Below are 27,576 nucleotides of genomic sequence, written 5' to 3'. Positions count from 1 at the left end.
CTCATTATCGACTTAACACAATTTAGAGTCACCAGGAAAGAGGGAAACTTAAATGAAGAATGGCCTTTTCCAGATTGGCCCGTCGTGGGCATATCTGTGGGACACTGTCTTGCTTGATGATTGATTTAGGAAGGCTTGGTCCACTGTGGGCAGCGCCATTCCTAGGCAGGAGGGCCTGGGCTATCTATAAAAAAGCTGGCTGAGCATTAGGCTAAGCATGTGAGCTGGCAAGAAGTGTCCCTCCATGGTTCCCACTTCAGTTCCTGTCCTGACTCCTTTCAGTGATGGATAGTGACCTGGAAGTGTTAGCCGAAGAGCCCCTTTCCTCCCCTGGGCTGCTTTTGGCCAGTATTTATCACAGCAGAAATTAAACTAGAATACCCCGACATCTTGCCGCCTGGGTAAATGAAAGATCTGAGGGTACCCCATCCAGGGAAAGTATCCTCCACCCCAGCCATGTTTGCTCGGTGAAACAGAGGTGACATTGTCTCCTGCAGGGCTTCTCTGGCGAGGCTGTGTCCAGGAAGCAGAATGGAAGCCATGAGAAGAGACACTCCATGACGGGACCAGACTGGTGGTCAGCGGCAGCAGCCAGCTCTCTTGGGTGGTTGCTGGTGGGTCACTTCCACCATCGAGGCCTTCAGGCGATCTTCCTGCATCTTAAGTGTCCTGTATGGCAATGTCCCCGGTCACTCCTCCCTCTCCAGGAACAGCACGAAGGGCTGTGGGGTAGCTGGGACTCGGGGCTTGGAGCCTCCACCACTTTGTCCTTTCTATGGGGCTGGGGGACTGTGACCTTCTGTCTCCTTTTCTGGCCCACTGGGTGCCAATACACACACACACACACACACACACACACACACAGACCGCACAAATGAGCAGCTCCAACAAGGGTAAAGAAGTCACATTCCAGGGCTTCAGCATGAACTAAGACCTTGGTCATGGATGGACACCCTGTGCCACAGGAGAGAGCTGAGTTCCCTTGGGGCTGAGACCATATAGGAGATTATCTCCTGTAGGCAACACACATCTAACCACATGCCAGGGACACTGGTGGGCTCTGATGCCCTTCCCAGCACCCATCTCAACCACTCCTGGAGCACACGGTGGGTGCAAGGCCCCATATAAAAAGGGCTGAACAGACAGATGGACACCTCCCAGACAGTGAGAAGAAAATAGATACAAGAGCAGTTATTCCAGAAGGGCACAGACCTGAGACAGGAGCAGAATGTCATGAGAGAGAGAGAGAAATGGGAGAGAGAAGGTAAAAGAAAGGTGCCACAGGCAGAATGACAGCGTAGGCCATGGGGGCATTTGGCATTCACCCTAAGTCATGAAGCCACCAGAAGGCCAGGGCAAGAACCTTCTAGACAGGAGAAGGAGGTGGGGGGATGTAGCAGCTGTGAGGACAGAGCATGGGGTCTGTAACCAGGGTCTGTCTTGGCCACTTGCTGGAGATGGACAGAACAGGGCAGGGCTACCCTGGAGCATTCTGGGTATGGGGAGCACTCACCGAGCCAGGTTCATCAGGGGCTCCAGGATGTTGTGACCCAGGATGGCGCTGCACTCACCAAAGGAGATCCCCAGCTCCTGCAGCCACACAGAGTGGCTGAGGCTGGCTCCAGCCCTGCCAGCCCCTCACCAGCCACCCTGGTTCTCCAGCTGGACCTCTGCCCACCACCCACCCCTCAGCTGGCTGCAGGATGCAGGGTGCCATCCTGGAGACTTCCCCCAGACCTGGGGTAGAAGACAAACTGACTGCCTGACTCAGAGAAACACACAGGACTTTTTTTTTTTTTTTTTTGCTCAGGATTTTGTTTGTATGTTTTCCTAAAATACTTCTGGGCCGGGCTATACCTCCTCACAAGCAACACCAAAACAAAACAACAAGAGGCCGGCATGGTGGCAAATGCCTACAACCTAACACCCTGGAGGTGAAGGCAGAAATTCAAGGTCAGCCTCAGCTATAGTAGCAAGCTTGAGGCCAGCTTGTGCTACATGAGGCCTTGTCTCAAACAGCCAAAGGCGAGGGGGATGGCTGAGCAGATAAAAGGCGCTTCATGACAAGGCACGCACGTGGAGTCGGGCTACTTTCCGGGAGTCAGTCCCCGTCTAACAGGTGCATTCCAGGAATCGAACTCAGGCCGTCAGGTTTGGCCGCAAGCACCTCTACCCCTGAGACATCTTTTTGGCCGAAGGCCAGGATTTCTGTTTTCTTTCTTTCCTCCTCCCCCTTTCCTTTATCTTTCCCTTCTTCTTCTTTTATGACCAAGGACCATGAGCCCTTGGGCTTCTCCCTCATTCCCCTTCCTATAGTCAAGGGATTTTGCTGACTTGAAGCTGGAGAACAGGTTGAGGGGCCACCGGAGACGCTGTGGAGAGAGCAGTCCAGTGAAAACCCCTCATCCATCTGCTTTGATGGGAGCCTCACGGAGATGTTCAGAACTCTCTTTCTGAGCCCACAAGCCACCTGTGCCCCGGCCCAGGCTCCTTCATGATAAACACTGGCTTCTCACATGAGCCTCTGATGTGAGCTGCCAGGCTATGCCAACTGTCCTTCAGAAACAATACCATAAGGAGTGGCCTCCTGCCAGCGTCTGAGTGGAGGTCCTAGGAAGGAGTCAACTCTGTATTTCCTCTTAATCCCCTAGCAACAGAAGTTCTCAGAGAAGGAATCTTAAAGGGACAGACAACTGCTCTAGGGAGGGGACAATCTGCCAACCCAGAGCCACAATGGCGTAGGGTGGGACCGAGTGACTCCCTAGGTTTTAAACTTTTAAAAAATTATACACATATATATGTATGACTTTTCTAGAATGTGGTTAAATCTCATTTATAAATAATAGTATCCCCCGTCTGGCAGCAAAGCTTTTGATGTCGTCTTCCCAAGGAAAACATTTGAGTCTTAAAATAGAATAAATGAGAAGGGAGTATGTTAATTAGAGACCAGAGATAAAATTAAGATTTGATTGGGGATTTCAGTGACGCTTTTAAAACTGTTTTCACTCTGAAGATGTTTTTCACGTGGGTTGGGAGCGTGTGGGAATCTGCCAATTCCATGCAGTGTTCAAGGTGGAGCCTGCCTGCACAGCCTGGGTCTGAGCCCAGGGCCAGTCTGCAGCGGCTGAGTAGTCAGCCTCTGTGGGGAGGGGGTCCCAGTACTGACCTGGGCCAGTCTTCGCCCGGCTTCAGTGGGCACCTGTCTCTCCTCCTCGCAGTCCATCTTGTTTCCCAGCAGGACCATGGCCACCCCATCTGCACCCGCATCCTGCAAACAGGACATATGCCCTCGGCTGCTCTCAATGGATGCCAGGCCCAGGATAGAAGCTTCTAGAAGTTTCTAGAAGCTATCAGGTGTCCTCTCACCTGGACCCTCTCTTCTCCTTTCTGCTTACAAGACACATGGCTAACCTTTTGGGCACCTCCCCCTTGGAGTCTTTCCAGATTGTTCATGACTTGCGCCTCGGATTGCCTAGGCTGCCTTAACACTTGTCTCTGATTGGCTTTCTTCTAATTTTTCTTTTTCCTTGCATGTATGTGTGTCCATATGTGCACTGTGTGTGTACAGGTGGACACACATATGTGGCCACAGAGGCCAGCAGAGGGTCCCTGGCTGCTGGCGTTACTGACAGCTGTGGGAAATCCAACCTGAGTGTGGGTTGCTGATTGCCGTCCTCTGGAAGAGCACTCCACCACCGAGCCCTCTCCCTAGTCCCCAAGTGCTTTTCAGGTCACTGTCATCGTTATAGTTCCTGGCGGCTGACTACTCTCCTCCAGGGGCCGAAGCGGTTGTGGGAGCAAATCTTCCCAGCCCCGCCCCCCACAAGAGAGACAGAAATTCAGGGAGGTTAAGCCAAGTGTCCGAAGTCAGAGAGTGGGGGTGAAGCAGACAGACAGACCCACATCCTGTCAGACCCGGACTTCTCCTGGATCTATCTGTCCATTAGGCTAGAAACTCTAGAGAGGCCACATACTTCACTTGGTCCTAACTCAGCCTCATGTTGGGCTCATGCCCTACAGAATTCCAGCATAAAGTTTAGTTACATGGGACACAGAGCTAGACATTGTTAATGGAAATTTGTTGGGTTTTTTTTTTTTTCAGGGTTTCTCTGTGTAGCTTTGGAGCCTGTCCTGACACTCGCTCTGTAGACCAGGCTGACCTCGAATTCACAGACATCTGCCTGCCTCTGCCTCCCAAGTGCTGGGATCAAAAGCATATGCCATCAGGGGAATATTGTTTTAAGCTGTGTTTCTTTTGTTTCTGCTGCATTTGTTTAACTCTGTGAAGCTGTGATACTTTGCCTGTCTCAAACACCTGATGGTCTAATAAAGATCTGAACGGCCAATGTGAGGCAGGAGCAAGGATAGGCGGGGCTGGCAGGCAGAGAGGATGAACAGGAGAAAACTGGGAGAAGGGGTTCCGAGGAGTACTAGCCCGAGGAGGAGGACATGAGGGCAGCCAGCTACACAGCAAGCCACAGAATAAGATTTAAGTAAGAGAACGGGAAGAACACAGAGGCCAAAGGGTAGACAGGATAATATAAGTTAAGAAAAGCGGGCAAGAAACAAGTCAAGCTAAGGTCAGACGTTTATAAGTAACAAGACTCAGTGGGTGATTCATTTGGGAGGTGGGTGGTGGGCCCCCCAAAGAGTCCAAAGAGCGTAACATCAACCTACTACAGAACTCCCGCCTAGGAGACATCCCAGGCGGAAGTGCTATTATAGAAAAGAGCTGCTGCTCGCAGGATGTGTGAGCTTTTGGGGGCGGAACTGTGTGGTCTTGCTTTCTCTGTGCTACGGGCTCCTAGTTCATCCACCCACACATCCCTCAGCAGATGGTGTCACTCGTAATGGCTGGGAGAAAGAGGAAGGTGTGTGGGCAGATTCCAAGATTCCTCTTAACTCCAAAACCTGGGGCCAGACTGCAGCCCGGAATTCACTCACCTGCAGACAGTCGAGCCAGTAACGAACGTGGCTGAAGCTCTCTCGGGAGGTGACGTCATACATGAGCACCACCCCGTCCGCCTTGTGAAGCAGCTGTCGAGTGAGGCTGTGGTACCTGCTCAACGGGTCTGTGTGAGACCACCAGTGTCTGGGGACACCCCCACATGCCACTGTCCTACCCTAGGGGTGGATTTGATGTATTTGGGGTCATTTGGGCCTCCTGTGTTTTGTGAGTTCTGCAATGAAGCCTTGAGTAGTTGGGTCTCTGCTCTGTGGATGAGTTTATTTCTAGAATACGATGCCAGAACTGGATTGCAGAGTTGAACCTGCGTGCCTTTAAAGTTCCCCTTCCTGTGGTCTGTGTGTTAGGTGGACGGCCTGCTGTCGAGAAGGTTGGTCAAGGGAGACTGACCACCACCCCACCCTCCACCCCCACCTAGGACAGTGCAGAGTGGGGGCACCTGAGCTCCCAGTCCCCCCTTCTTGATTCCCTGAATCTTGTAACTCAGGGTCTCATCGCTTCGGTGGGTAAACCTTGTGTTCTGTCACCCCGGTTGTATGCCCCCCCCTTTCCTCCCATACTCTGAGCACAGCCCCGGTCCCTGGCCATTGCCTGGAACAGTCTCCATACCTCTCTTGCCCAGCTGTGTCCCACAGCTGGAGTGCAAAGTTCTTGTTGTCTACCGTCAGGCGTTTGACACGAAAATCCACTCCTAGGCCACAAAGGAGAAAAGAGGCCTTTTACTCTCCACCCAGGGCAGCCAGCCCCAGATGCCCAGGTGTGTGTCCACTCCCAACCCCAGCCTTAGAAGGATGGGGCCACACACTGGGCTCCTCTCTGCTCTCCAAGCAACCTTCCCAAGGTGGGCAAAGGACCCATGGGACCACGCTGTATGCTCTGGGACTCTGGCTCAGTCGACTTCTGTCTTTGAGCCTCTATTGTGGTTAAAGGCTCTGTGCAAGGATTCGCCAGGTAACCAACGTGGCTGAGTCCCACAGCCCTACCCTTCCCTGTTGTCCCAGCCACAGACCCAGTTAGACCCTGGGACAAGGGGTGGGGCTGATGATGAGATTTTATGCTCCTTTGAGCCAACCCCCACCTGCCAAAGAAGCCCTCTGGATGGCTCAGCAGTTAAAGAGTCCTTACTGCTATTGCAGAGGACATGAGTTCAGGCCCTGGCACCCACATGAGGCAGCTCACGAGCAGCTGTAACCCCAGTTCTAGGGTACTGAACACCTCTCCAGCCTCCATAGGCTGCACTCAAAAAATGATTAAATAAGTCTTTTTTAAAAATGGGAGGGAGTGCTCTATCCCTGTCCCCACCTACACTCTATGGAGCCCACTGCAGTCTGGCAGCAGCTCCTGACACCCACAGTTTAGGCAAGAGGTTTCTGTGGTGACCCCTGTAAGTACATGCTGCTGCCCCCTGGTGGTGGTTCACACAGCCCCCTGGACTCCCCGAAGACTGACCCTGCCCACAAGCAAGGTGGCTCCTGAGTAGCAAGCGATTTTTCTCTACAGGCCCTTCCTGAGGCTGTTGGGAGCCCAGGGCTGCAGGATCCAGAGACTGTCACATTCAGCGACACGCCCACCAGGCCACCCAGCAACAGCTCTCAGCCATTCCTGCACCTCCCCTCCTTGATTTCTGTCCCCTGGTAACCCATCCTGTGAGCCCCAAAACTCCATTCAGCTAAGCCACATAAACCACCAGAGAGGCGAAGTTTGGTCTTTGTCGGGCACTACTGGTTCAAGGGGGCAGTCCACATTTCACAACAATCAAGAGCAGAGCTGGACACACAGGGGACAAGCCTTCCAGGTAGGGCCTAAGCTTTGGAAGCAGGACCCCTGAGCTTAAACCTTAGGGCCAAGTGAGGGCAAAAACCTAACTAGAACTCAGTTCTCGGCCACCGGTAGGGACCCTATAGAGAATCACACAGGAAATCGCTGTCTCCACCCACTGCCCTTAAATACACTGGGCAGGAGTTCTGGCTTTTGGAGAGGGACTAGAATAGAAGGTGGACACCTGCTGGTTACAGGTGCTAACCCGCTCTTTGTCTGAATCGGTGCCATCGAATTGTGTGGAAATGACATAGCCAGGGCATTATGGGGCAGAGGAAATGGCTCAGGGCTTCAGCACTTGTCATGCTAGCCTGAAGACTGGAGACCAGATACCCAGAAACCCACATACATGCTGGGTGGGCGTGGCAGCCTGTCTGCCAACGCAGTCTCAGAAGGCAGAGACCAGAATCCTGGAGCAAGACGGTGTCCAGACCAGACCGTGTAGAGGGGTTTAATTGAGAGAGACCGCCTCAGTGAATAAGGCAGAAGAGCAACAGAAGATGTTTCCCAAAGTCAGATGTGTGCCTCCATGTGCACACATGCACACACACACACACACACACGCAAAAAACATGCTATAAACCCAGCCTGGGGTGGTGGGGACAAAGACAGGTAGATCTCTGGAGCGCATTGTATGTGTCTTACACCCTTCCCTGTGAGCAACTGTCCTTTAACACCAAAGTTTAACTCTATCCAAACTCAATAAATTCAGACTCGGATTCACATTGCCTCCTCCTCCTCTTCCCTGTGGCAAAGTCGAGAGTCCCAGCTTCACCCGAGGGGAGGTCGCAGAAGGAACCCTTGTCTCCAGCCCATCCCCAGAGGCAGGCGGATCTCTCTGCCACATAGTAAGAACGGGGTGGGGTGGGTGGTTTCGAATGTCGACTTGACACAATGTAGAGTCACATGGCAGTGCAGTCTCTGTGGGGAATTGTCTAGAATAGGCTGACCTGTAGGCTTGCCTATGAGGGATATTCTCACTTGGGTTGAGATGAGAAGACCCTCCCTGAATGCGGGCGGAAACCGTTTCACAGGCTGGGGCCCTGGGCTCAGTGAAAAAGAGAGACGGTGAGCTGAGCCCCAGCAGAAATGTATTAACTCACAGTTCTCTCCAGCTGGACCGTACGTCGAAATGCAAACTAAACAAACCCTTTGTGCCCTAAGTTGCTTTGGTCACGGTGGTCTTCACAGCCACGGGAACCAAGACAAGGAGAGCAGAGATGCCAGGAACATGTGGGCGCTCAGCAGACACACAGCGGCTTAGGTGTTAATGATGGTGGTCATGTAGCCCTGTGGCTCACTTTACAATAGCTCAGGTCTGCTGTGGGCCCCTTTTTCAAGGACACTGGGTCTTTAACATGGTGTCCTAGGTGGTTTCTACTGTCAACAATAAAACAAGCTGGAGTCACCTGCGAAGAGCGAACCCCAACTGAAGAACTGCCTCCATCAGACAGGCCATGTCTGTTAAGTCTTACAGTGTCTGGAAAATCAGTGTGGGAGTGCCGGGTGGTCGTGGCGCAAGTCTTTAACCCCAGCACTCGGAAGGCAGAGGCAGGCAGGGATCTCTGCGTTCAAGGCCAGCCTGGTCTACAAAGCAAGTTCCAGGACAGCCAGGTCTGTTACACAGAGAAACCCTGTCTCAAATATGAATAAATAAACAAATAGAAATCAACGTGGAAGGGCCCAGCCCCCCACAGGTGTCACTAGGTGGTGGGCAGGTGGGCCTGGCTATGTAAGAAAGTTACTGGCCATAAGCCAGTGAGTGAGTAGCAGTTCTCCAGGTTCCCGCCTTGAATTCCTGCCCTGTCTTCCCTTAGGGGTGGGCTGCTAAATCCTTCCTCCCTCTGAGGTCAAGGTAGGACTCCTGGTAAGAATTCTTGGGCAGAGAAACCCTAGGGCCTGCTGTAGGCCTCTCTTACGACAGGGTGGTGTTAAGACATCTGCTTGGCACTGACTCTTAATTGGCCTGTACCCTGGACTAACACGGAGACACACCACTCCACCTTTGTCCCTCTTACAGGAGCCACTGAATTAGCATGCTCAAATATTTACTTATAATACAGGAACCACGGTATAACACACGCCAGGAATTGTTCCTGGCGTGTGGGAACTTGCAGCCACTGCTGGAAGTGGGGTCTGTTCCCATCCCCACTATCAAAGGGACTCAAAGGGAGCTGGACCTGGACTGTCTCCCTGGGAAGTCCGTGGAGTTATGGCTTGGTGCCCAGCCTGGTGCCATCGGGAGGCAGAAGAACTAAGAGAGGCCCGAGGGCTGGAGAGATGGCACCCACTGTTAGGGTCAGTGGCTGCTCGGAGGACACGGGCTCAGTTCCCAACTCACAACCGTCTGTCACTCCAGTTGAAGGTGGTCTCACACCTCCCTCTTCTGACCTCTGAGGGCATCAGGCTTCCACATGGTTCAGGCAGAACACCCACCACACACACACATGCACACACACAAATTGTTTAAAAAAAGAGGTGAGAGCACCTGGGAGGCAGAGGCAGGCAGATCTGTGAGAGTTCAAGGCCAAACTGGTCTAGTGAGTTCTAGAACAACAGCCAGGGCTACATGGAGAGATCCTTGTCTCAAAAAAAAAAAAGAAAAAGAAAGGAAAAAAAAAAAACAAAGATGAGGCCCGGCCGGCACTGACCTCTTCTGTCATTAGTCCATCAAAGTGGATCGCAGGACCCTGGCTTCCTCTTCTCTGCCCCCAACTCCCACCCATCTCTATAGGGTCTCATGTAGCCCAGGCTGACCTCAAGTTTGCTAGGCAGCCAAAGATAGCCTTGAACTTCTGCTCCCCCATCTCATCTCTGCCTCCTGAGCGCTCTGCTTCTGCGATGCTGAGATCAAACCCATTTCACCTGCCTCTCACCCTCTTTCTCTCTCTCTTTCTCTCTGTCTCTTTCTCTATCTGTCTCTCTCCCTCTCCCTCTCTCTCCTGCAGTACCGTGAGCAGTTTGGCTCCAGCATGGTCTCCCGCCATAATACACTGCTTTGCTGCAGACCAGAGGCAATAGGACCAACAGCCTCAGCTTCTCCCCCCCCTCTCTCTCACTCCCCCCCCCACTGCCTCCGGGTTTTGTGATACAAAGCTGACACAGGAGGCTAACAAGGTGTCCAAGTTCACGGCCCTAGTGAGTGGCAGAGCTTGAATTTGAACCCAGGCACCTGAGGGTCCTAACTTGCCACACTTGGAATATATTGTATGTAAGATACCCACCTTGTGACTTCCTGCCAGGGCATGCAGGCAGAGCTGGGGCTTGTTGTGAGCATGCCTGGGCTCTGTAGGGAACTGCCTACCACGTGGGCGGAGACTGGCCTGTCTGCACCCTCCACTAACACCAGGACCTAAATTGCACAGTTTGCTCCTTTGTTACCTTACAAGCTAGCCAGATCAGTGTAGGGAAAGCAAATTACCTGTAATTAGAGACGATTAGTGAAATGCTAAGATTATGCCCATATAAAATAATGCCTCGTGAAGGCCCGTGGCCAAGGCAGAATCTGCCATGTCTGGGATGGCTTCCTTAGGGACTGCTCTAGCTTGCTGGCCCTGGCCCAGGACCTTCCCTCCAGTGCTAGTTCCCCAAGGGGCCTTACCTACAGTGGCTGTCAGCCCGGTGGCAAAGGCATCGTGGTGTAACAGGTGTAGAAATGAGGTCTTGCCCACATTGGAGTCCCCCAAGAAGATGACATGGTAGAGGTAGTCAGGGTCAGCCTGAGGCTTGCCAGCAGTGAGGTCCCCGGGGAAAGTCAGTTTGGCCTCCCCTGAGTCTGTTCCTGGGTCCTCCGGCCTGCTCGGTAGCCCTGGCTCTGTGGGCTGTGAGATGTCTGGCTTGCTCTCCACCTGAATAGGTATGGATATGGACCTGGGCTGGGCTTCTGGTTCAGCCAAGGTTAGGAAGGCTTGTGTGGTCTCTGGGGCTCCCACTGCAAGCCCAGCCCCAAGCCCCATGAGGGGAGAGCCTCTTAGAGGAGATATTTTGCCAGAAGCAGGGACTTCTGTCTCAGCAGGAACCTGTGATGTGTCAGACAGGGGATCATCTTGTTGGGGAGATTCTGGGTTCCTGGCTTCAAGGCCGTGAGCCTCACCGGCCTGTTCTGGCCTTGGGTCCTCCTGGCCTCCCTCTCCTGAGTTTCCTTCCTTTGGCCTGTGCTGCACTTGGGGACTCTGGAGAAGGTGAGTGGACAGCCTATCCAGCTTAAGGACCTGGCTAGGAGCTTCTTGGAAGTCCCTAGGATGACCCTCCTGCCTGGCCAGGCGTGCCTCACCATGCACTGGCATCTCTGTGGGTACCTGGCTCACAGGCTCCAGGCTCAGGGAGGGCTCTGCAGCCCCCTCAGGGAGGGCCGTGGCACCCTGGGACTCTAAGCCCAGGTCCTTCAGGTTCTCTCTCAAGACCTCTTTTTCCATGGGCAGCTTAGCTGGATCAGGTTCAGGCCAAAGGCTCTTGTCACTGAGATCTGGGGCCTGGGACTGTTTTCTGGACCCAGCAGGAGACTGAGGAGGCGGAGAGGGGCCCTGAGGAGGGGGCTCAGCCTCAGGAGCCAGCAGCACTCTGAAAGCCTCTGCCCCCACACTACCAGACTCCTCAGCCTGGGCTGCTGGCAGGCTCCAGGGAAAGGGGGACTTGGATCCAGCTTCCAGGCCAGGGGTGTCCACAGGCTGCTCAGAACTGCCATCCTGTCCATCCTGTCCCTCGGGGTCCGCCACCCCTTGCCTGTCTTTGGCACCGGCAGGCACCCCGGCAGGGCTTCTGGGACTTGGGTCTGGATCTGAGGTTGACTCCTGAGTAAACTGTAAAGCTGGCATCTGGGAAATAGAGATCTGCCTAACAATTCGGGGAGTCTGGGGGCCTGAGGTGCCACTTGGGGTTGGGGGTGGGCTCCAGCAAAGCTGCAGGGCTCTGTGGGAATGGTCTCCAAAGCTGCTCAGGAGCTGGTTCCAGTCGTCATTGTCCCCAAACAGCTCAGGCAGTGGAGCCTCCTCAGTGGGGACAGCCTGGGGGTCTGGGGCCTTCTCATTTTCTCTGGGGACACTGGAAAGAAAGCGGGGGAAGTGAAGGCTAGGGAAGTGGGAGTTAGTGGTATCCCCCAAATCCTAATAGCATAACTTTTCCTGTGGTTAGCTCTCTTCCAGGGCTGACTGAAAGTCCGCCCCATCCCATTCTGCACCTCAAAATTTGCATGAAACTTCACCCCCTGCAGGAAGCCTGCCCTGACCAGGCAAGCCTTCTGCCTCTGAGTTGTTACAAACAGGGTGAGTACCTGCCTAGGAGCTGTGTGTGTGTGACATGTGTGTGACATGTGTGTGACATGTGTGTGACTATGCATGTGACTGTATGTGGTTGTATGTGTGATTGTGTATGTATGTGTGTGTGTGTGCGTGAGACTGTGTATGTATACGTGTGTGATTGATTGTGTGTATGTATGTGTGTGTGTGTACTAAGATCTAACCAGCTCCATGAAGAACAGCCTCTCCTGGCTTCCAGAAGCCACTGCTCTCTACCTGAGTCCAGAGAGGGCTGCTACTTGCCTTGGTTCTTCCTCTATCTGCCAGGACACTCGGCCCCTGGCAGTGTTCAGATGGCCCCTTGTCACCTGCAGCTGTCCCCGCACCTCTTCCAGTTGCCCAGCCAGGTCTCGCTCAGCCTCCCTCAGCTGCAGGTTCTCCCAGCTGGCCTCCTGCTGGGAGCTGCTGAGATGGAGGAGCTGAGCCTCCAGCTGTGAGGGGTGGGGAGAGGAGAGGGTTGCAACTGCCCTCTGGGGTGGCAAGGACACCTGCCCCCTGTCGGAGGGGAGGTCACTTTTCAGCATCCAATTATCTGCTTTCTACCCCCACACAGTGAGGACAGTGGGGAGGGAACCATGGTCAGAGGACGGGAGATCCTCATCACCCCCACACACAAGCCCTGCAGCTGCCGCTGTTCCTGACTCCATCTGGACTGCAAGGGCTTCTGACCCAACACTGACACACAAGATTCCAACAACAAACAAGGTCCCATGGAACAAAAGCACAGCCTCTATAGCAGCTGTAGAGTCCTCGGCCTCCCCACCCCCAGCAGGTGCTGACATTAAGAACCAAGGTTGCTCAGATGACAGTGGAGCCCTTGTGAGCTCTTGGAGTCCAGAACTTTCCTTTCTTTCTCCCTACTCGCCCCCTTCTGGGTCTCACATGGCCCAGGCTAGTCTTGAACTCCTGATTCTCTTACTTCCACCTCCAAGAGCTGGGGTTACGGGCGAGCGCCACCATACCCAGCCTTCCAAAGCATCTCCTTTTCCAGGTGTCTCCATACACAATCTCATTTGACACGTGAGGCCTGGGAAATGCCACCGAGACAGGCACCTCCTTCTCAAGGATGCTGGAAACCTGAGGCTAGGGTAAGTTCCAGGCTCATTTCCCTGGGCCTGCCTGGCTCTTTATGGGACCTGATCTGAACCATGGCAGTGTCCCCAGAGCCCTGAGCAGGGAGTCCTGCTCTGGCAGGGAGAAGCCAGCAGTTCTTGGCTGCCTGTGGCTTCAGGGGACCTGTTCAGCTGGGAACATTGAGAAGGTTGTCTGGGGTCTGGGCTCCCTAGAAGGCCCACCTCTCTCTGGCCCTCTGCCAGCCGTTGAACCTCTTGCTCCTTGGCCTCCAGAACCTCTTGCATGTGGGTGCTGAGGGCCATGCCCCGGGAGTCGCTCTGCAGAGAAAACGGGTCAGCCCTGCTCTGCAGACTCCAGAGCCAGCTAGGCTGGGCTGGACTGTCCCACCTCACCTCAACCATGGCCTGGGGCTCAAGGGCCGAAAGGTGTCCACAAAGAGGATTTTGGGATTCCTCACTTGGGTCTAAACTCTCACAAGGACACTGAAGTCCAGAGAGTGGAAATCAGTCCTGGGGAACGTTGATATCTCACAGAGACAGAACACATGCCCAGCAGGCCCACCCCATCTCTCTGGGGAGCAGATCTGCAGGGCGGGGGCGGGAGGGGGTTGGTGCTCCCAGTGGCCTCTGCTGCCCTGCTAATTCTCAGCCACTACTTAGCCTGGAGATGCAGGGCCAAGGCACTCACCTGGGCCTGCAGCTGCTGCTTCTCCCTGCGGATCTGCTCCTCCGTCTCCTCATAGAGCTGTCTCACCTTGTGGAGATGATCAGAGTCTTGCCTGCAGTGACAAGAGGTGGCACCAGACAGCCCCTCAGGAACTCTGCCTGGGGCCCTTCTACCTTGCTTGCCCTCAGTGGTCTCGGCCCCTATCAGGTCACCCTGGGTCTATGACACTGGTTGTACCTCTGTCGATATCCCCACCCCCCACCCTATCTGTGGTCCTCATTGTCCCAACTCTATACCCCCACCACCGTCAGTCACCATCCCTGCCCCGTGACTCAGACCAGGTCTGTGACCCAGACAGTTACAGGGTCACGAACCAGGCCCCTAAAGTTTCTTCCTCTTCAAACTGCCTCTGTCTACCCAGACACTCCAGAAAGGAGCAGAAACTCATCTAGGATTCCACAGTGTGCCAGGAACACCTGCTACATCCTCACTCACTTTCTCAGTGCCCACTCCAGGGCCTCCCGGTCAGCCCGAGCCTCCTGCAGACGGCTGCTCATCTTGGCCAGGAAGCCCTCCAAATCGCCTGCCAGTTGGGGCTCCTCCTGCTGCAGCTCCCCCCACAGCCTCCAGATCTCAGCCTGCCTGGAGTACAGGAACCTCCAGAGATTAGATCCAAGAGGGCCAGGAAGTAGAGGGCTTCTATAGCCCAGCTTAACTTCCAACTTGCTATGCAGCAAAGGATGACCGTGAACTCCTGATTCTCCTGCTGCCACCTTCCAAAGGCTGGGATTACTGTGTCCTGTTTTGTGTGGTGCTGGGGAGGGAACCCATGTATGGGTTCACATATGTTAGGCAAGCATTCTACTGTATCCTCCCCCCTGGTCCTCCCAGGGACTTGAGGGCCTGGAACAAAATACTACAAAGCTTAACTCAAGTAAGTGCCACCTCCTCCTGGGACATTTCCGTATGTGAGCTGGCCCTTCCTGAACCCCGTATCACTTGTTTCCCTGTGAGTCAGTGGTTAGTGGGGGTAGGGCGGGGTAGACTCAGGACAGCTCAAGGCTTCCATCTCTTCTCTTCTCCCACTCTGGAGCTGTGTGGTTTCTGCCTTTACCCTCCCTGTGCTCACTGGGAAAATACAAAGGCCGATACTTGCCAAGCAAGATTGTTTGGGGAATGAGAGACAAGCCAAGTGTGAGTGCCAGCCTGGGGCCCTGCCCACGGTTGGCACTCAGTACATACTACTTTCGCATGGACTTAATTAAGTCATGAAGACAGAGGCCCAGAGGGTGAGGGAGCAGGGCCAAGCTGCCAAGTGGGTAAATGGCTCCCTGCCTCACCTGCTCCGCCAGCCTACACCCAGGTCCCTCCCAGCCTGTCCCACTGCAGCAACCCCACCCTCTGAACCAGATGGGAGCAATCTTATCCTTCAGAAGCCTGTGGGTGGAGGAGCAAGTGGGGAGAGCCACTAAGGGGGAGTCCCTGGCTGGCTCCAGCAGGCCTCGAGGCTATGGCAACTCTGGAAGGGCCACTTTTCTCAGCACATAAGGCAACCCACATACACTCAGAGCCTGAGCCCAAGATGCCTGCCCAGCAGGAACTGACCTCCTGTCTCCAAACCCACCCAGCCCAGCCCACCACCATGTCTGAAGTCACCCCACTGAGGGACCCTTTGGGAGTCTCCAGGTCCCTCTCAGAGGTGATGATTCAGCTGGCTGATCTTTCTAGGGATTGTGGAGAGAGGGGACCCTCTGCAGCAAGGAACAGAGGTCAGAGGTCACACACTATCAAGTGGCCAAGCTGGGGTCTGCACCCAGCCCTACCCTGAGCCCTCACCCCTACCAACAGTCAGGGCCTTACTCAGAAAGGGAGTGGCCGGTCCCCATTTGCCCTACAAGGGCCAGGAAGGCCTCCTTCTCCTTGGCATCGGCCTCCTCGAGGGCAGGCAAGCTGAAGGCCCCAGATGCTCGTTGAGAGGGCACCGGTCGTTTTCTGCGAAGCCTGTGGGTCCTGGGGCTGAAGCCAAAGACATTTTCTAGAGGGGCAGAGGGGAACAAAGGGGTGATGAGGCTCTGACTTCCCTTGAACCCCACCCCACATTTACACTGGGACACATTCATGCACGACTTAGGTCAGCTTTGGGAGTCTCGTGAAGTGGGAGTGCCCTCTTCACATGTCATCTGAGGTCCAGAGATGCCTAGACACTCTCTGGGAGTCACACAGCAGCTCCAGGGTAGCTAACAGGGTTTTCACCCACTCAGGAAGGATTTCATTGAGCTTTTACTGCAAATTGGTGACAGCATTCACACCCAAATCTCAGGCCTTGGGGAGCTGACATTGTAGCTCAACGGTTGAAGAGGCTAAGTCTCCTCCCATGTGTGTGTGTGCGTGTGTGTGTGTGCACACGCAAGCACACACATGTATCACAGCATGCATGTGGAGGTCAGAGGACAACTTTCAGGAGTTGGTTCTCTCCTACCGAGTGGGTTCTGAGATTGAACTCAAATCATCAGACTTGGCAACAATCGCCCCACCCACTAAGCCATCTTCCAGGCCCTTTCTCTTCTTCTTTTTCATAAAACAAATTTAAGTAACTTCAAAAAATAAACTAGAACCCAGGAGGCAGAGGCAGGAGAATTTCTGTGAGTTCAAGGCTAACCTCGTCTACATAGGGAGTTCTAAACCAGCCAAGGCTATACAATGAGGCCTCATTTCAAAAAACAAAATGAAACCAATAGCAATGATAAAATAAAATAAACAAACCAATCATTTCCACAGAGATGGGGGTGGGGCTTTGTGAGAAGGGGAGCCTGGGAGTGTCCTGAGGTGATGGCAGGGACATTGAGATGTGACCTGTAAGCAGGACCCAGAGCAGGTTTCCAGAGGAGGACCCTTTGGGCAGAGAGAACCCCACATACAGGCCCGAGTGAGAAACAAGGCTGGTATGGCAGAGAGGCAGATGGTCGTGAGTGAGCTCCAGAGGTGGCAGGATCTGTGTGGTGTGCTTGCTCTGTGATCCCAGGAAGTGGGGGGGGGGGGGGGGAATCCACAGACTGGCTTCTTCGAGATGGCACTTGGGGACTCTGAACAGCACCATCTACCCCAGCTCTGGGCCCGTCCCTCCACTCCACCCCCCTCCTTGGCTTCTCAATCACCAAAACATGTGCCGTCTCACACTGTGAAAATTGATACCTGGCCTCTCTGCTGTCTCCTACACCCTAAACTTTCAAGTCCTGTGGCCTAGGGAAACACAAAGTGGCCACGTGACTGCTCAAGGCTGAGAAGTCTTATTGAGGCTCTGAGAGGAAGCCATCTCTCTTGCTCTAGGCCAGAAATGCCTGCCCCATGGAAAGGCTCATTAGGGGAGTTGGGTCCCTTCTGAGGGGCAAGTGATGGGAGGTCTGTCTCCTAGATACCACCTCTACCTCAATGCTCGTGCCTCCACCTCCTCTCTGTGGATAGCCCCTGGGATCTGGAGCCTGGAGTTGCCTGGACGGAGCTTGGAAAGTGACTTCCTGGGGTGGGGGTAGGGTAGTTGCAGCCCACAGTCTCACATCAAAGCCAGGAAGTTTTTATCCTCTACATGAGAATACCAGGGAGGGTCCTAGGGGAGCAGCCTATAGCTCTCAGATGTAGCGAGGGCCCCCTGGTCTGTCACACAGCCCAACACTGTGCTAGAAGCCGCCAGGGTCCTCCCAGAACAGACACATACTAAGTCCAGAACTGAATTCTTCCAGCGACAGGCGGCCCTTGTGCTCCGTGTCTACCCAGTCAAAGATCATCTGTGGCTCCTCGTTACCCAGGAAGCTGAACTTGGCCTCCTGAAAGGAAGGAATGAGTCAGTTGGCTACTGTTCCGACAGGAGAGGCTGTGCACAGGACGGGAGGTGTCTGTCTCCAACCACCCTGCTTTCCTTCTTCCCAGGGGGAGGGTCACTCAAGGCCTGCCCGGCAGTTTCCCATACCATACTAGGCATCCTTCAGTAGGGCCCTGAGCAGGCTCCAAGTCACCTCCCTATTGCCACCCAAAATCTCCACATAAGTGTTCGCCCCAGCCCTTGGTAGGGTGGCTTTGAATGCCATCTGCCACCTTGTTTGTTTGTTTGGGGAGTGGAAATGGTGCCTCTCTATTATGTAACCATAGCTGTCCTGGAACTTGCTATGTAGACCAGGCTGGCCTCGAACCCACAGAGATCCACCTGCTTCTGCTTCCAGGGCATTGGGATCCCAGATGTGTAGCATCAGGCCACCTAGCCACCAGACACTTGTGATAAACCACCACAGCATGCTCTTCCAGCATGACCCAGGGACAAGGGCCATGCAAGCTTTTACAGCTGTGGCTCTCGGGGTGCATGGCTGAAGGAGGGGGTGTTGTAAGCACTGTCTTCACTAAGATTACAGATTCAGAATCTGAGATGCTTCTGGCAGAGCTTGCCCCGCTCCACCATGTGATGTCACTGTAGCCACAGCTCTAAACACAGTATCTGCATATTGTGTGTGCTGAACAAAACACCGTGGCTCAGAGTTGAAGCCACAGTACATCTTGAACTGCAGTGATTGACCTCGTACGCAAAGTTTTCTGCTGTTAGAAAAACCATGATGAGCAGGGTGTAGTGGCGCACACCTTCAATCCCAGCACTCTGGAGGCGGAGGCTGGTGATCTCTGTGTGTCTGAGTCCAGCTAGATCTATGTAATGAGTTCTAGGACAGTTTACACTAATGGAGAGACACTGTCTGAACACCACCACAACCCAGAAAGAAAGAAGAAAGAAGAAAGAAAGGAGGGAGGGAGAAATGGGGAAGGGAGGGTGGGAAAGAAGAAAGGAAAAAGTTGTAATGATGTTACAACTATGGAAGACAAAGACATTTAGTATTTTCTTAGCAGCTTTCTTCATCCCGGAAGTATCAATCAATATGTCCGAACTGTATTCTGTTAGAATGTTTCATTTTAAAAATTGCTGTCCTGTGTCAGGCAGTGGTGGTCCACGCCTTTAATTCTAGCACTCGGGAGGCGGAGGCAGAGGCAGGAGGATCTCTGAGTTCCAGGCTAGCCTGGTCTACAGAGTGAGTTCCTGGAAAGCCAAGGCTACACAGAGAAACCCATCTCAAAACACCAAAAAAGAAAAGAAAAGTTTTAAAACTTTCTGTTATGGGCAGGAGAGATGGCTTCTGTAACCCTAACTCCCGGGATCCAGCTCTCTCTTCAAACCTCTGCAGGCGCCAGCACTCGGAGGACACACATGTGCACATCTTTATGGAGGACAGACAACCTTAGCCATCGGTCCCGAAGAACTAGCCATCCTTTTTTGAGAATCCCAGACTGTTCTGGGGCTCTCCACATGGCTAGGCTGACTGGCAAGCCCTGGGGACCTGCGTCTCTCTGCCTCCCTGGGACTGGGACTACTAGTGTGTCTCTATAAATGTTTAATGCATACATCTATTTTATAGGCCTATATTCCCAGATAGTGTAAAGTGTTTCTCCGGTGAAAGGAGCCAAGGGAAAAATTTTAGAAGCCGTGCGCTAGACCACAGAGTGTAGGTAATTTACCTCACAGAACTGATTAAGGTCCAGTCACGTGTGAACGTGCAGATTCCGTCCAGGAACATCATAGATAAATTTCTGTCAGATGAGACAGATAACACCAAGATTTATGGCCTGTTGGACTTTCACTGGTTGTTAAAAAAAAAAAAATCTGGCTCTAATCTTTGTTAAATTGCCCAACTTTTTAAAGTGCTCTTTGAACCATGTATAATGCTAATTAACGCCTTAAATAACATCTCTGAGGGCTTGGGATGTGGCTTGGTGATAGAGCGCTCAAACAAGGGAAAAAAACATCCCACTTTGACACGAGTAGGTTTTGTATTTGCCTATAGGTCATGATTTTACTTTCTGAACATTTACCCTCTCATTGTACTTAGGGCAGGGTCCTGTGAATTCAGTTACAGTCAAGTAGGAAACACTACTACTAGGCACAGGCACCACTACTATGCGCAGGTGCAGGCGTACCTCAGGGTACTCTGAGCCCCAGGGTTTCTTAACTGTTGGAGGAGGGGCTAAATGTAACAGGGTTTTAGAAACTTTGTTGCTATTGCACCTGCCCCCACGTGCCCCTCCTCCCCAGATGCTATGCCTTGTAGCCAAAGCTGGCTCCAAACTCACTCTGCAGCCAAGAATGACCCTGAACTTCTGAGCCTCCTGCCTCTGTCTCCTGAGTGCTGGGATTCCAGGTGTCAACTTAACACAAGACTAGAGTCATCAGAGAGGAGGGAACCTCAGTTGAGAAAATGCCTTCTTCAGATCAGGCTGTAGGCAAGACTGTAGGCATTTTCTTAATCAGTGATTTCTGGGGAACGACCCAGCCTGTTATGGGTGGTGTCGTCCTGGGCTGGTGGCCTGGGTTCTATAAGAAAGCAGACTGATGGGGGGATAGAGAGATGACTCAGAGGTTAAGAGCCCTAACTGGTCTTACTAGAGTTCAATTCCCAGCATCCCACATGGTGGCTCAAAACCATCTACAATAAGATCTGGTGCCCTCTTCTGACCTGCAGGGGTGGGTGCAGGCAGAACACTGACCATAATTAATTAATTAATTAATTAATCTTAAATTAAAAAAGGAAGAAGGAAAAAGAAAGCCAGCTGAGCAAGCCGCGGGGAGCAAACCAGTGCGCAGCTCCCCTCCATGGCCTCTGCATCCGCTCCTGCCTCCAGGCTCCTGCCCTGTTTGAGTTCCTGTCCTGATTTCAGTGAACCGGTTCCCCAGGTTGCATTTGGTCATGGTGTTTTATCACAGTGATAGGAACCCTAACTCAGACAACACCAGGCATGCGCCACCACCCCACCTCTTCTTCCACTTGTGTGTGTGTTCTGGGTTCAAACTCAGGTCATCAGGTTTGTAGAGCAAGCTCCCTTTTTTTTTTTTTTTTTTTGTTTGTTTTGTTTTGTTTTGTTTTTCGAGACAGGGTTTCTCTGTGGTTTTGGAGCCTGTCCTGGAACTAGCTCTTGTAGACCAGGCTGGTCTCGAACTCACAGAGATCCGCCTGCCTCTGCCTCCCGAGTGCTGGGATTAAAGGCGTGCGCCACCACCGCCCGGCCCAAGCTCCCTTTCTTTAGACGCTGAGCTTTTGTTGGGAGCAGTGAGACCCCAGATCCTGAATTTCTTGTAATCCCCTGATCTGAGTGCCTACAGCTGCTCTGAGCACGAGACCTTCAGGAGTTCTTGATGGCAGGAGAGTGGTTTCTGGTGGGTTTGGCTGGGGTGTGGCTATCTCTATATAATCTGCCCCTGAACACAATAAAGGGGGCATTCTTGGGGAATTCAAGGATGACCCGTGTCACTGTCTCTCTGTCTGTGTGTGTTTGTGTATTTTACCTCCAGCTCCCTTGCCCGAAGCTTGGTAACTGGGTGCCAGCACACAGAGCTCAGACACGGGGGCGCGGTGCGTGGCAAGCTTTCTCGCTGGTGCAAGTGGCCTCAGAGGCCAGGGGCAGCAGGAGGTTGTGAGCCACCATGTGGGCACTGTGACTCAGGCCTGGGTGCTCTCATGAGCGCTGTAGGCTCCTAACTGCTGAGCAATCACTCTGATCTTTAAAAACACAAAAAGCAGGGCGCCTCCCTTAGGAAGGAGCTGAATTCTCTCACAATCTTCTGTAATTATTTCAAAATATATTGTTTTCCTGGGCTCTTCCTCTTCCTTCCCTCTCCCCCTTGTTTTTACTTTTAGCTGAGCATACTGGTCCATGCCTGTAATCCCAGCATTTGGGAGTCTGAGGCAGGAGGATTGCTATGAATTTAAGTCCACTCTCAGCTACACAGCAAGACACTACCTCAAAAAAAAAAAAAAATCCAAAGAAGGGCTGGTGAGATTGCTCAGCTGGTTACAGTGCTTGCCCGCGAGCCCTGTGCCCTGACTTCCATACCCAACAGTGGAAAGAGAGGACCACGTCCTGAAAGCTCACCTCTGACCTCCACCCGTGCACCTTGACTCACACATACACATCCTAAATGCACAATTACGATGATATTAATAATAATCGGTAAGAGGCTAGGCTGGGGGTGCTGTGTGCAGGGGGGGGGTAAAGCACTTGCACAAAGTGCTGGGTTCAACCTCCAGCCCCCCATACCTGTGTGCTGATGCCTGTAATTCCAGTACCCCAGAGGCAGAGGCAGGAGCATCAGAACTCCAGTCCAGCCTCAGATACATAGTCAGTTAGAGGCTAGCCTGGGCTACATGAGACTGCATCTAAAAAACAAAAGAAAGTGCCATGGGAACAGCCATCAAATCAGGAGGGAGAGTCTGTCTTCCCTGGGCTATGAGATCACAAGAACCAGGCCGTCTCAGGGTATCTCTCCTGCTCTGTGGGAAGGTTCTAGAAAGCTCTGGAAGCTTAAGCCATCCACACAGTCTCTTCTTGTCTCCAGGGGAACTACCTTGTAAGCCTCCAGCTACAAACATGCCCTGTAGGAGGTGCCACTAAGATAAGAAACACACACAGCCTTCTGCTGCCCACTAGACTGCTTCCCTCGGGGGTCTGGAAGCCCCGCCATGAACTACGGGTCCCTGCTTGTGTCTTCAGCCATGAAAGACAAGTCCAGGCTTAGGGAAGAAGCCTGTCCCAGGCTCTGCTTCACTTGGGCACCAGCTTCCAAGCTGGCCTTGGGTGACCTTCACATTGGCTAGAGGACTCATGGCTTCCCTGACAGAGGGTAGAGCGAGCAGTGTGGTGTGAATGGGGAGACTGCAGGGCATGGAGCTGTCTGTACTGGGGTCTTGCTGACCTATATGGGTTTGGGGTGTTTGTTTTTGTTGTTATTGTTGTTTTGAGACTAAACAAGGTCTCGTTTAGCCTAAACTGGCCTCGAACTCTCTGTGTGACAAGCACTCTTCCAACTGAGATCCCCAGACTCTCCCTGATTTTTGGGGACAGGGTTTCACTATCACCCAGACTGGTTATGTAGATCATGCTGGTTTTGAATTTGAGGTCCCCCTGCCTCTACCACCCAGCTGCCTAGATTATTGGAGTGTGCCACCAGGCCTGACAATTCAGCACTCTGTCAATAGATCTGAGAGATGTTTCTACCTCTGACTTTTTACATTCATTATTTCTTTTTTTCTTTTTTAATTTTTGTTTGTTTGTTTGGTTGGTTGGTTGGTTTTGTTTTTTTTTTTCCAGACAGAGTTTCTTTGTGTAGCTCTGGCTGCACTGGAGCTTGCTCTGTAGACCAGGCTGGCCTGGAACTTGCTCTATAGACCAGGCTGGCCTGGAACTTGCTCTATAGACCAGGCTGGCCTGGAACTTGCTCTGTAGACCAGGCTGGCCTGGAACTTGCTCTGTAGACCAGGCTGGCCTGGAACTTGCTCTGTAGACCAGGCTGGCCTGGAACTTGCTCTGTAGACCAGGCTGGCCTGGAACTTGCTCTGTAGACCAGGCTGGCCTGGAACTTGCTCTGTAGACCAGGCTGGCCTGGAGCTTGCTCTATAGACCAGACTGGGCTCAAACATTTCAAGTTCTTTCCAATCCTTGGCTTGGTTTCTCCGCTAGGACCTTGATCTAAGCGCCCTGGACTTCCCCCCGTTTATGGCTCAGACTCCACATTCCAGGGCCCTTCAGTCTTTGGGAAACCGAAGCAGAGCACAGGGAATGGCAATTGACTCTTTCTGCCTTTCATAAGAGATCCAGAAACCAACGAGCACTTTTACTGACTCTCCGTACGTTCCAAAACATTCTAGGTTTTTGCAAAGGTTCAAAGGAGTCTGCCTTCCTATTTTAGCAGGAGAGAACTGGATAAGTCAGTCATGGAACCCAGGGCCTCCTTGGAGTGTCATTTTCTCTCTGTTCCTCACGCAATCAGCTGTGACAAGCTGGCTCTTGGGGATAGCCTTGGAGTCTGTGCTGTGGAACCCTCTCATGAGGCCTGGGGCCTGGGGAATGAGGAAGGTCATATCCAGACAGGGGTCACCAGCTGGAGAGTGCAGCTGGGTTTGTAGCCTGACATTGGAGGAAGGCTGGCCCAGCACTGGCACTCAAGGGCCCACATTTCAGGGTCTTTTCAGTCCTTGGAAAGGTGGATGACTAATTGTTATCAACGTGACTGGATTCAGAGTCGCCTGGGAAACGCCTCTGGGCATTTCTGTGAGGGACTTTCCAGAGGAGGTTAGCCTGGAGAGAGACCCACCTGAAGTGTGGGTGTTACTGTCCCATGGGCTGGGGTCCTGGACTGAATAAAAAGAAGAAAGCCTCCGGGTGGATGGTGGGGGCGCACACCGTTAATCCCAGCACTCGGGAGGCAGAGGCAGAGGCAGATGGATCTCTGTGAGTTTGAGGCCAGCCTGGCTACAGAGTGAGTTCCACAGAGAACCCTGCTTAGAGGGGGAAAAAAGGAAGGCGGAGAAGGAGGAAGAAGGAGAGAGAGAGAGAGAGAGAGAAGAAGAAGAAGAAGAAGAAGAAGAAGAAGAAGAAGAAGAAGAAGAAGAAGAAGAGAGCAAACTGAGTACTAGTGTTCATATCTCTGCTTCTGACTCTGGACACAAAGTAACCAGCTGCTCACTCTCCTGCCACCATGGCTTCCCCATCGTGATGAACCTGGACTGTGAGCCACAATAAACCCTTTTCCCCTAAAGTTGCTTCTGTCAGGTTTCATTTCAGGCTCTCACTGCTGTGGCAAAGAGAAAAGGAATTTAAACAGTCGCTCATCCACCAGCCACATCAGCAACAGAGGCATTAAGAACCTATGATTCCATGTGGAAATTCTAGGCAGAAACTAATTTTGGTCTAAGTGTTGATTTTGCAGCTTAAATCTAAGGAAACTCATGTGTTTGCACCCTGGCTTTGCCTATAGCAATAACTAGGATCAACCCTACCAATTCTTCACACATCGAGAAACACGGAAGTTATTTGTAGCCACAAGAAAAATGATCTGAAACTTGAGAGTAAGACAAAAAGGTAAGATCAGCCTGTAACTATCCAGAGGTAAGGTCAGCCTGTAACTATCCAGAGGTAAGATCAGCCTGTAACTATCCAGAGGTAAGATCAGTCTGCAACTATCCAGAGGTAAGGTCAGTCTGCAACTATATAGAGGTAAGATCAGTCTGCAACTATCCAGAGGTAAGGTCAGTCTGCAACTATACAGAGGTAAGATCAGTCTGCAACTATCCAGAGGTAAGGTCAGTCTGTAACTATCCAGAGGTGGAGGCTGGCCACACACTGTCCAGGACAGCGGAGGGGACTGGGCATCTCACTTTTTGTTTGTTGTTTGTTTGTTTGTTTGTTTTGAGAAAGGGGCTTGTAATGAAGACAGTTCCTGGCTAGCCTGGAACTCAGTATGTAGATGAAAAGCCTAGACTGTAGATGGGCTTCTTGATGAAAAGCCTAGACTCAGGCCAGGTGACAGCTCCGCACGGTGTGAAGTGATGTATTCTCAAGCTAAACATTCCTCCCAGAGGAAGTCATGAGACCTCCTTGCTTGAGTCTCGTGTCTAGGAAAGCGTGACTCGGGAGGGTCCCTCCCAGCTTTATTGAAGAGGTAAACAACTCCCTGCAGCGGGGGAGGGGAGGACTGACACGGACAGACGGACTCCAGCCAGCAGCAGAGCCGAGATTCCTGGGCTATCCTGCTGCCAGTAAACTGGGCAGAGCTCACAGCGTTTGTGAGTCACCAGTGGTGGGCTCTTTGATGACGTAGCTGCTTCCTGGTCACCCCTGCTCCTGTTAGGAACCCCAACAAAAACTCATCGGTTCAACCAAGTTGAACCTTGGTCTGCAGTAGAGTCCCTGCTTGTAGCGCTGTGTGTGTGTGTGTGTGTGTGTGTGTGTGTGTTACACCTCCCCAGAACGTCTGTCACATACTACCAAGCCAACCTGATGATCTGAGTTTGATCTCAGAAATTCTTGTAAAAACGAGCTAGATTTGGGTAACTTGTCTGTAATCCCAACTCTTCTACTACTAGATGGAGACCGAGACAGAATTAGCCAGAAGCTCGCACAGTGGGAAAAGCAAGAGAGACCCTGACCCCCCCCCCCAACACACATGCATGAACACACACACACACCCTTGCACAAACACACATACCCATGCACACAAACACTCCCATTCATAAACACACACATGACCACACCCATGCACTAACACACACACTCATGCATGAACACACACAATCTTATTTTTAAAAGTCCCAGACTTACTGAACTCACTCAGTAACTTAAGAGTTTTGTCTAGGAACTATGAAGTCAGTTTCTGGCAAGGATTTACGAGCTGTTGGACATGGGCCATTTTTTCTAATTGAACTCAGCAATCTCCCCCTAACACCTTCCTGTCAAGCTGCCTATGAGGATCCGAGCTCAAGGCTCTGGGCACTAGTCATGACATTTTACTGTAATCCCTAGTTAATTAATAATAAATGAGATAAGATCTTCTTTGGCTGGTGAGACAGCTCCCCAGGTAAAGGCGCCTGCCTCTAAGCCTGACAATCTGAGCTTAACCCTCGTGGAAGGAGAGAGCCGGTGCACACAGGCTGCCCTCCGACCTCCACACGTGTGCTGTGCTACGCGTACATCCCGTCGCCTGCACATGCACACAAATAGCCCGATGTGTGGCCAACAAGGACTACACACTTCTGAGCCTCCTGCCTTCGCCTCCTGAGCGTGGGGCTCACAGGTGTGTGCTACCACGCCCAGTTTTTCTGGGGCTAAAGACTGAACCTGGAGCCTTGTGCATGCCAGGCAAGCACTCTATCAACTGAGCCCCATGCCTGGTCTCCATAGTAACAGTCTTATTAGGGAAAGGACAAAATGGAGTGTGGAGTGACACCCAGAAATAACAGCAGACCCCTCAAGAGAGCAACCCACACAGGCGCTTTTGCCGTGAATGAGGAGTAAGCCTCGGCCACCTTGGTCTGGACCCCAGGCTTTCAGACTCTGAGTGCAACCCACTCCTGTGGCCACTCTCGAGGTTCACACTCATAAACCTGCTTTGGTTCCTAGTGCTCTGACTGCTCCCCAATCTGAACATCCTGTTCTAAACACCTCCATCAGGTAGCGAGGAGCCTGCCTGTCATCCCAGCACTGGGGAGCACAGGAGAGCTGAGAGTTAGAAGCTATCCTGAGCTACATAGGGAGACCTGTCTCAAAAATCTCTCTCACAGCAGGGCAGTGGTGGCGCACGCCTTTATTCCCAGCACTCAAGAGATCAAGATCTGTGAGTTTGAGGCCAGCCTGGTCTACAGAGTGAGTTCCAGGACAGCCAGGACTGCACAGAGAGACCCTGTCTCAACAATAACAATGTCTTAGATAAAAAGACTCCCCCAGCACCATTTGTAAGTTACTTTGGTAGCATAAAGTCCTCTCCTTCATTAAAATGCAGATGTTTCTGGAAAAGGATGATCTGTTAATTCTCAGCAGTCACCTACATGTCAGTATAAACAAATTCTCATGTTTTCTGAGAGTTGATTTAGATGCAGAGGGGAACAGGCAGGCAAACTAAGCCCTGATTAAAATAGGAAAACCTGAGAATCTGCACAAAGGGATTCCAAGTGTGAAGGGACCTCATGCTCACCGCCAGGTCCTCTCTGGTGACGAAGCCCCTCTCTCTGGCACCACAGTCCTGGAAGAAGGACTGCAGCTCTTCTTCGGAATGAGAGGGCCAGGACTCGGGCTCTGGAGTCACGGGGGCATCCTGACCGTCTGCTGGCTCTCGTATCTGCCTCCGGCGACTGGATGCCAGCTTCCGGCCTTTTCTGAACCCTCCCTTTCCATTCTCCATGG

The 27,576-nt window shown here is 52.5% G+C and overlaps 1 protein-coding gene across 1 annotated transcript; it reads right to left on the bottom strand.

The window, feature by feature from the left end:
- Positions 1 to 27,574, bottom strand: Rab44 (RAB44, member RAS oncogene family). The gene is made up of 13 exons (XM_041635064.1): positions 27,368 to 27,574; positions 17,531 to 17,639; positions 15,679 to 15,853; positions 14,314 to 14,460; positions 13,840 to 13,930; positions 13,374 to 13,469; positions 12,322 to 12,509; positions 10,386 to 11,824; positions 5,576 to 5,657; positions 4,945 to 5,059; positions 3,167 to 3,268; positions 1,514 to 1,590; positions 1 to 669 (listed from the first exon to the last, which is right to left on the bottom strand). The coding sequence occupies exons 1-13, from the start codon at positions 27,572 to 27,574 to the stop codon at positions 579 to 581; spliced, it is 2,919 nt and encodes a 972-aa protein (XP_041490998.1). The 3' UTR covers positions 1 to 578.
- Between the last annotated feature and the right edge of the window lie 2 nt (positions 27,575 to 27,576).

This window comes from Microtus oregoni, unplaced genomic scaffold (assembly GCF_018167655.1).
Source record: "Microtus oregoni isolate MIOR12 unplaced genomic scaffold, Mior012 000046F_ref0000063, whole genome shotgun sequence".
In the NCBI taxonomy this organism is placed as follows: domain Eukaryota; kingdom Metazoa; phylum Chordata; class Mammalia; order Rodentia; family Cricetidae; genus Microtus; species Microtus oregoni.
The sequence above is the reverse complement of the archived record's forward strand: the minus strand, read 5'-3'. Positions and strand labels throughout refer to the sequence as shown.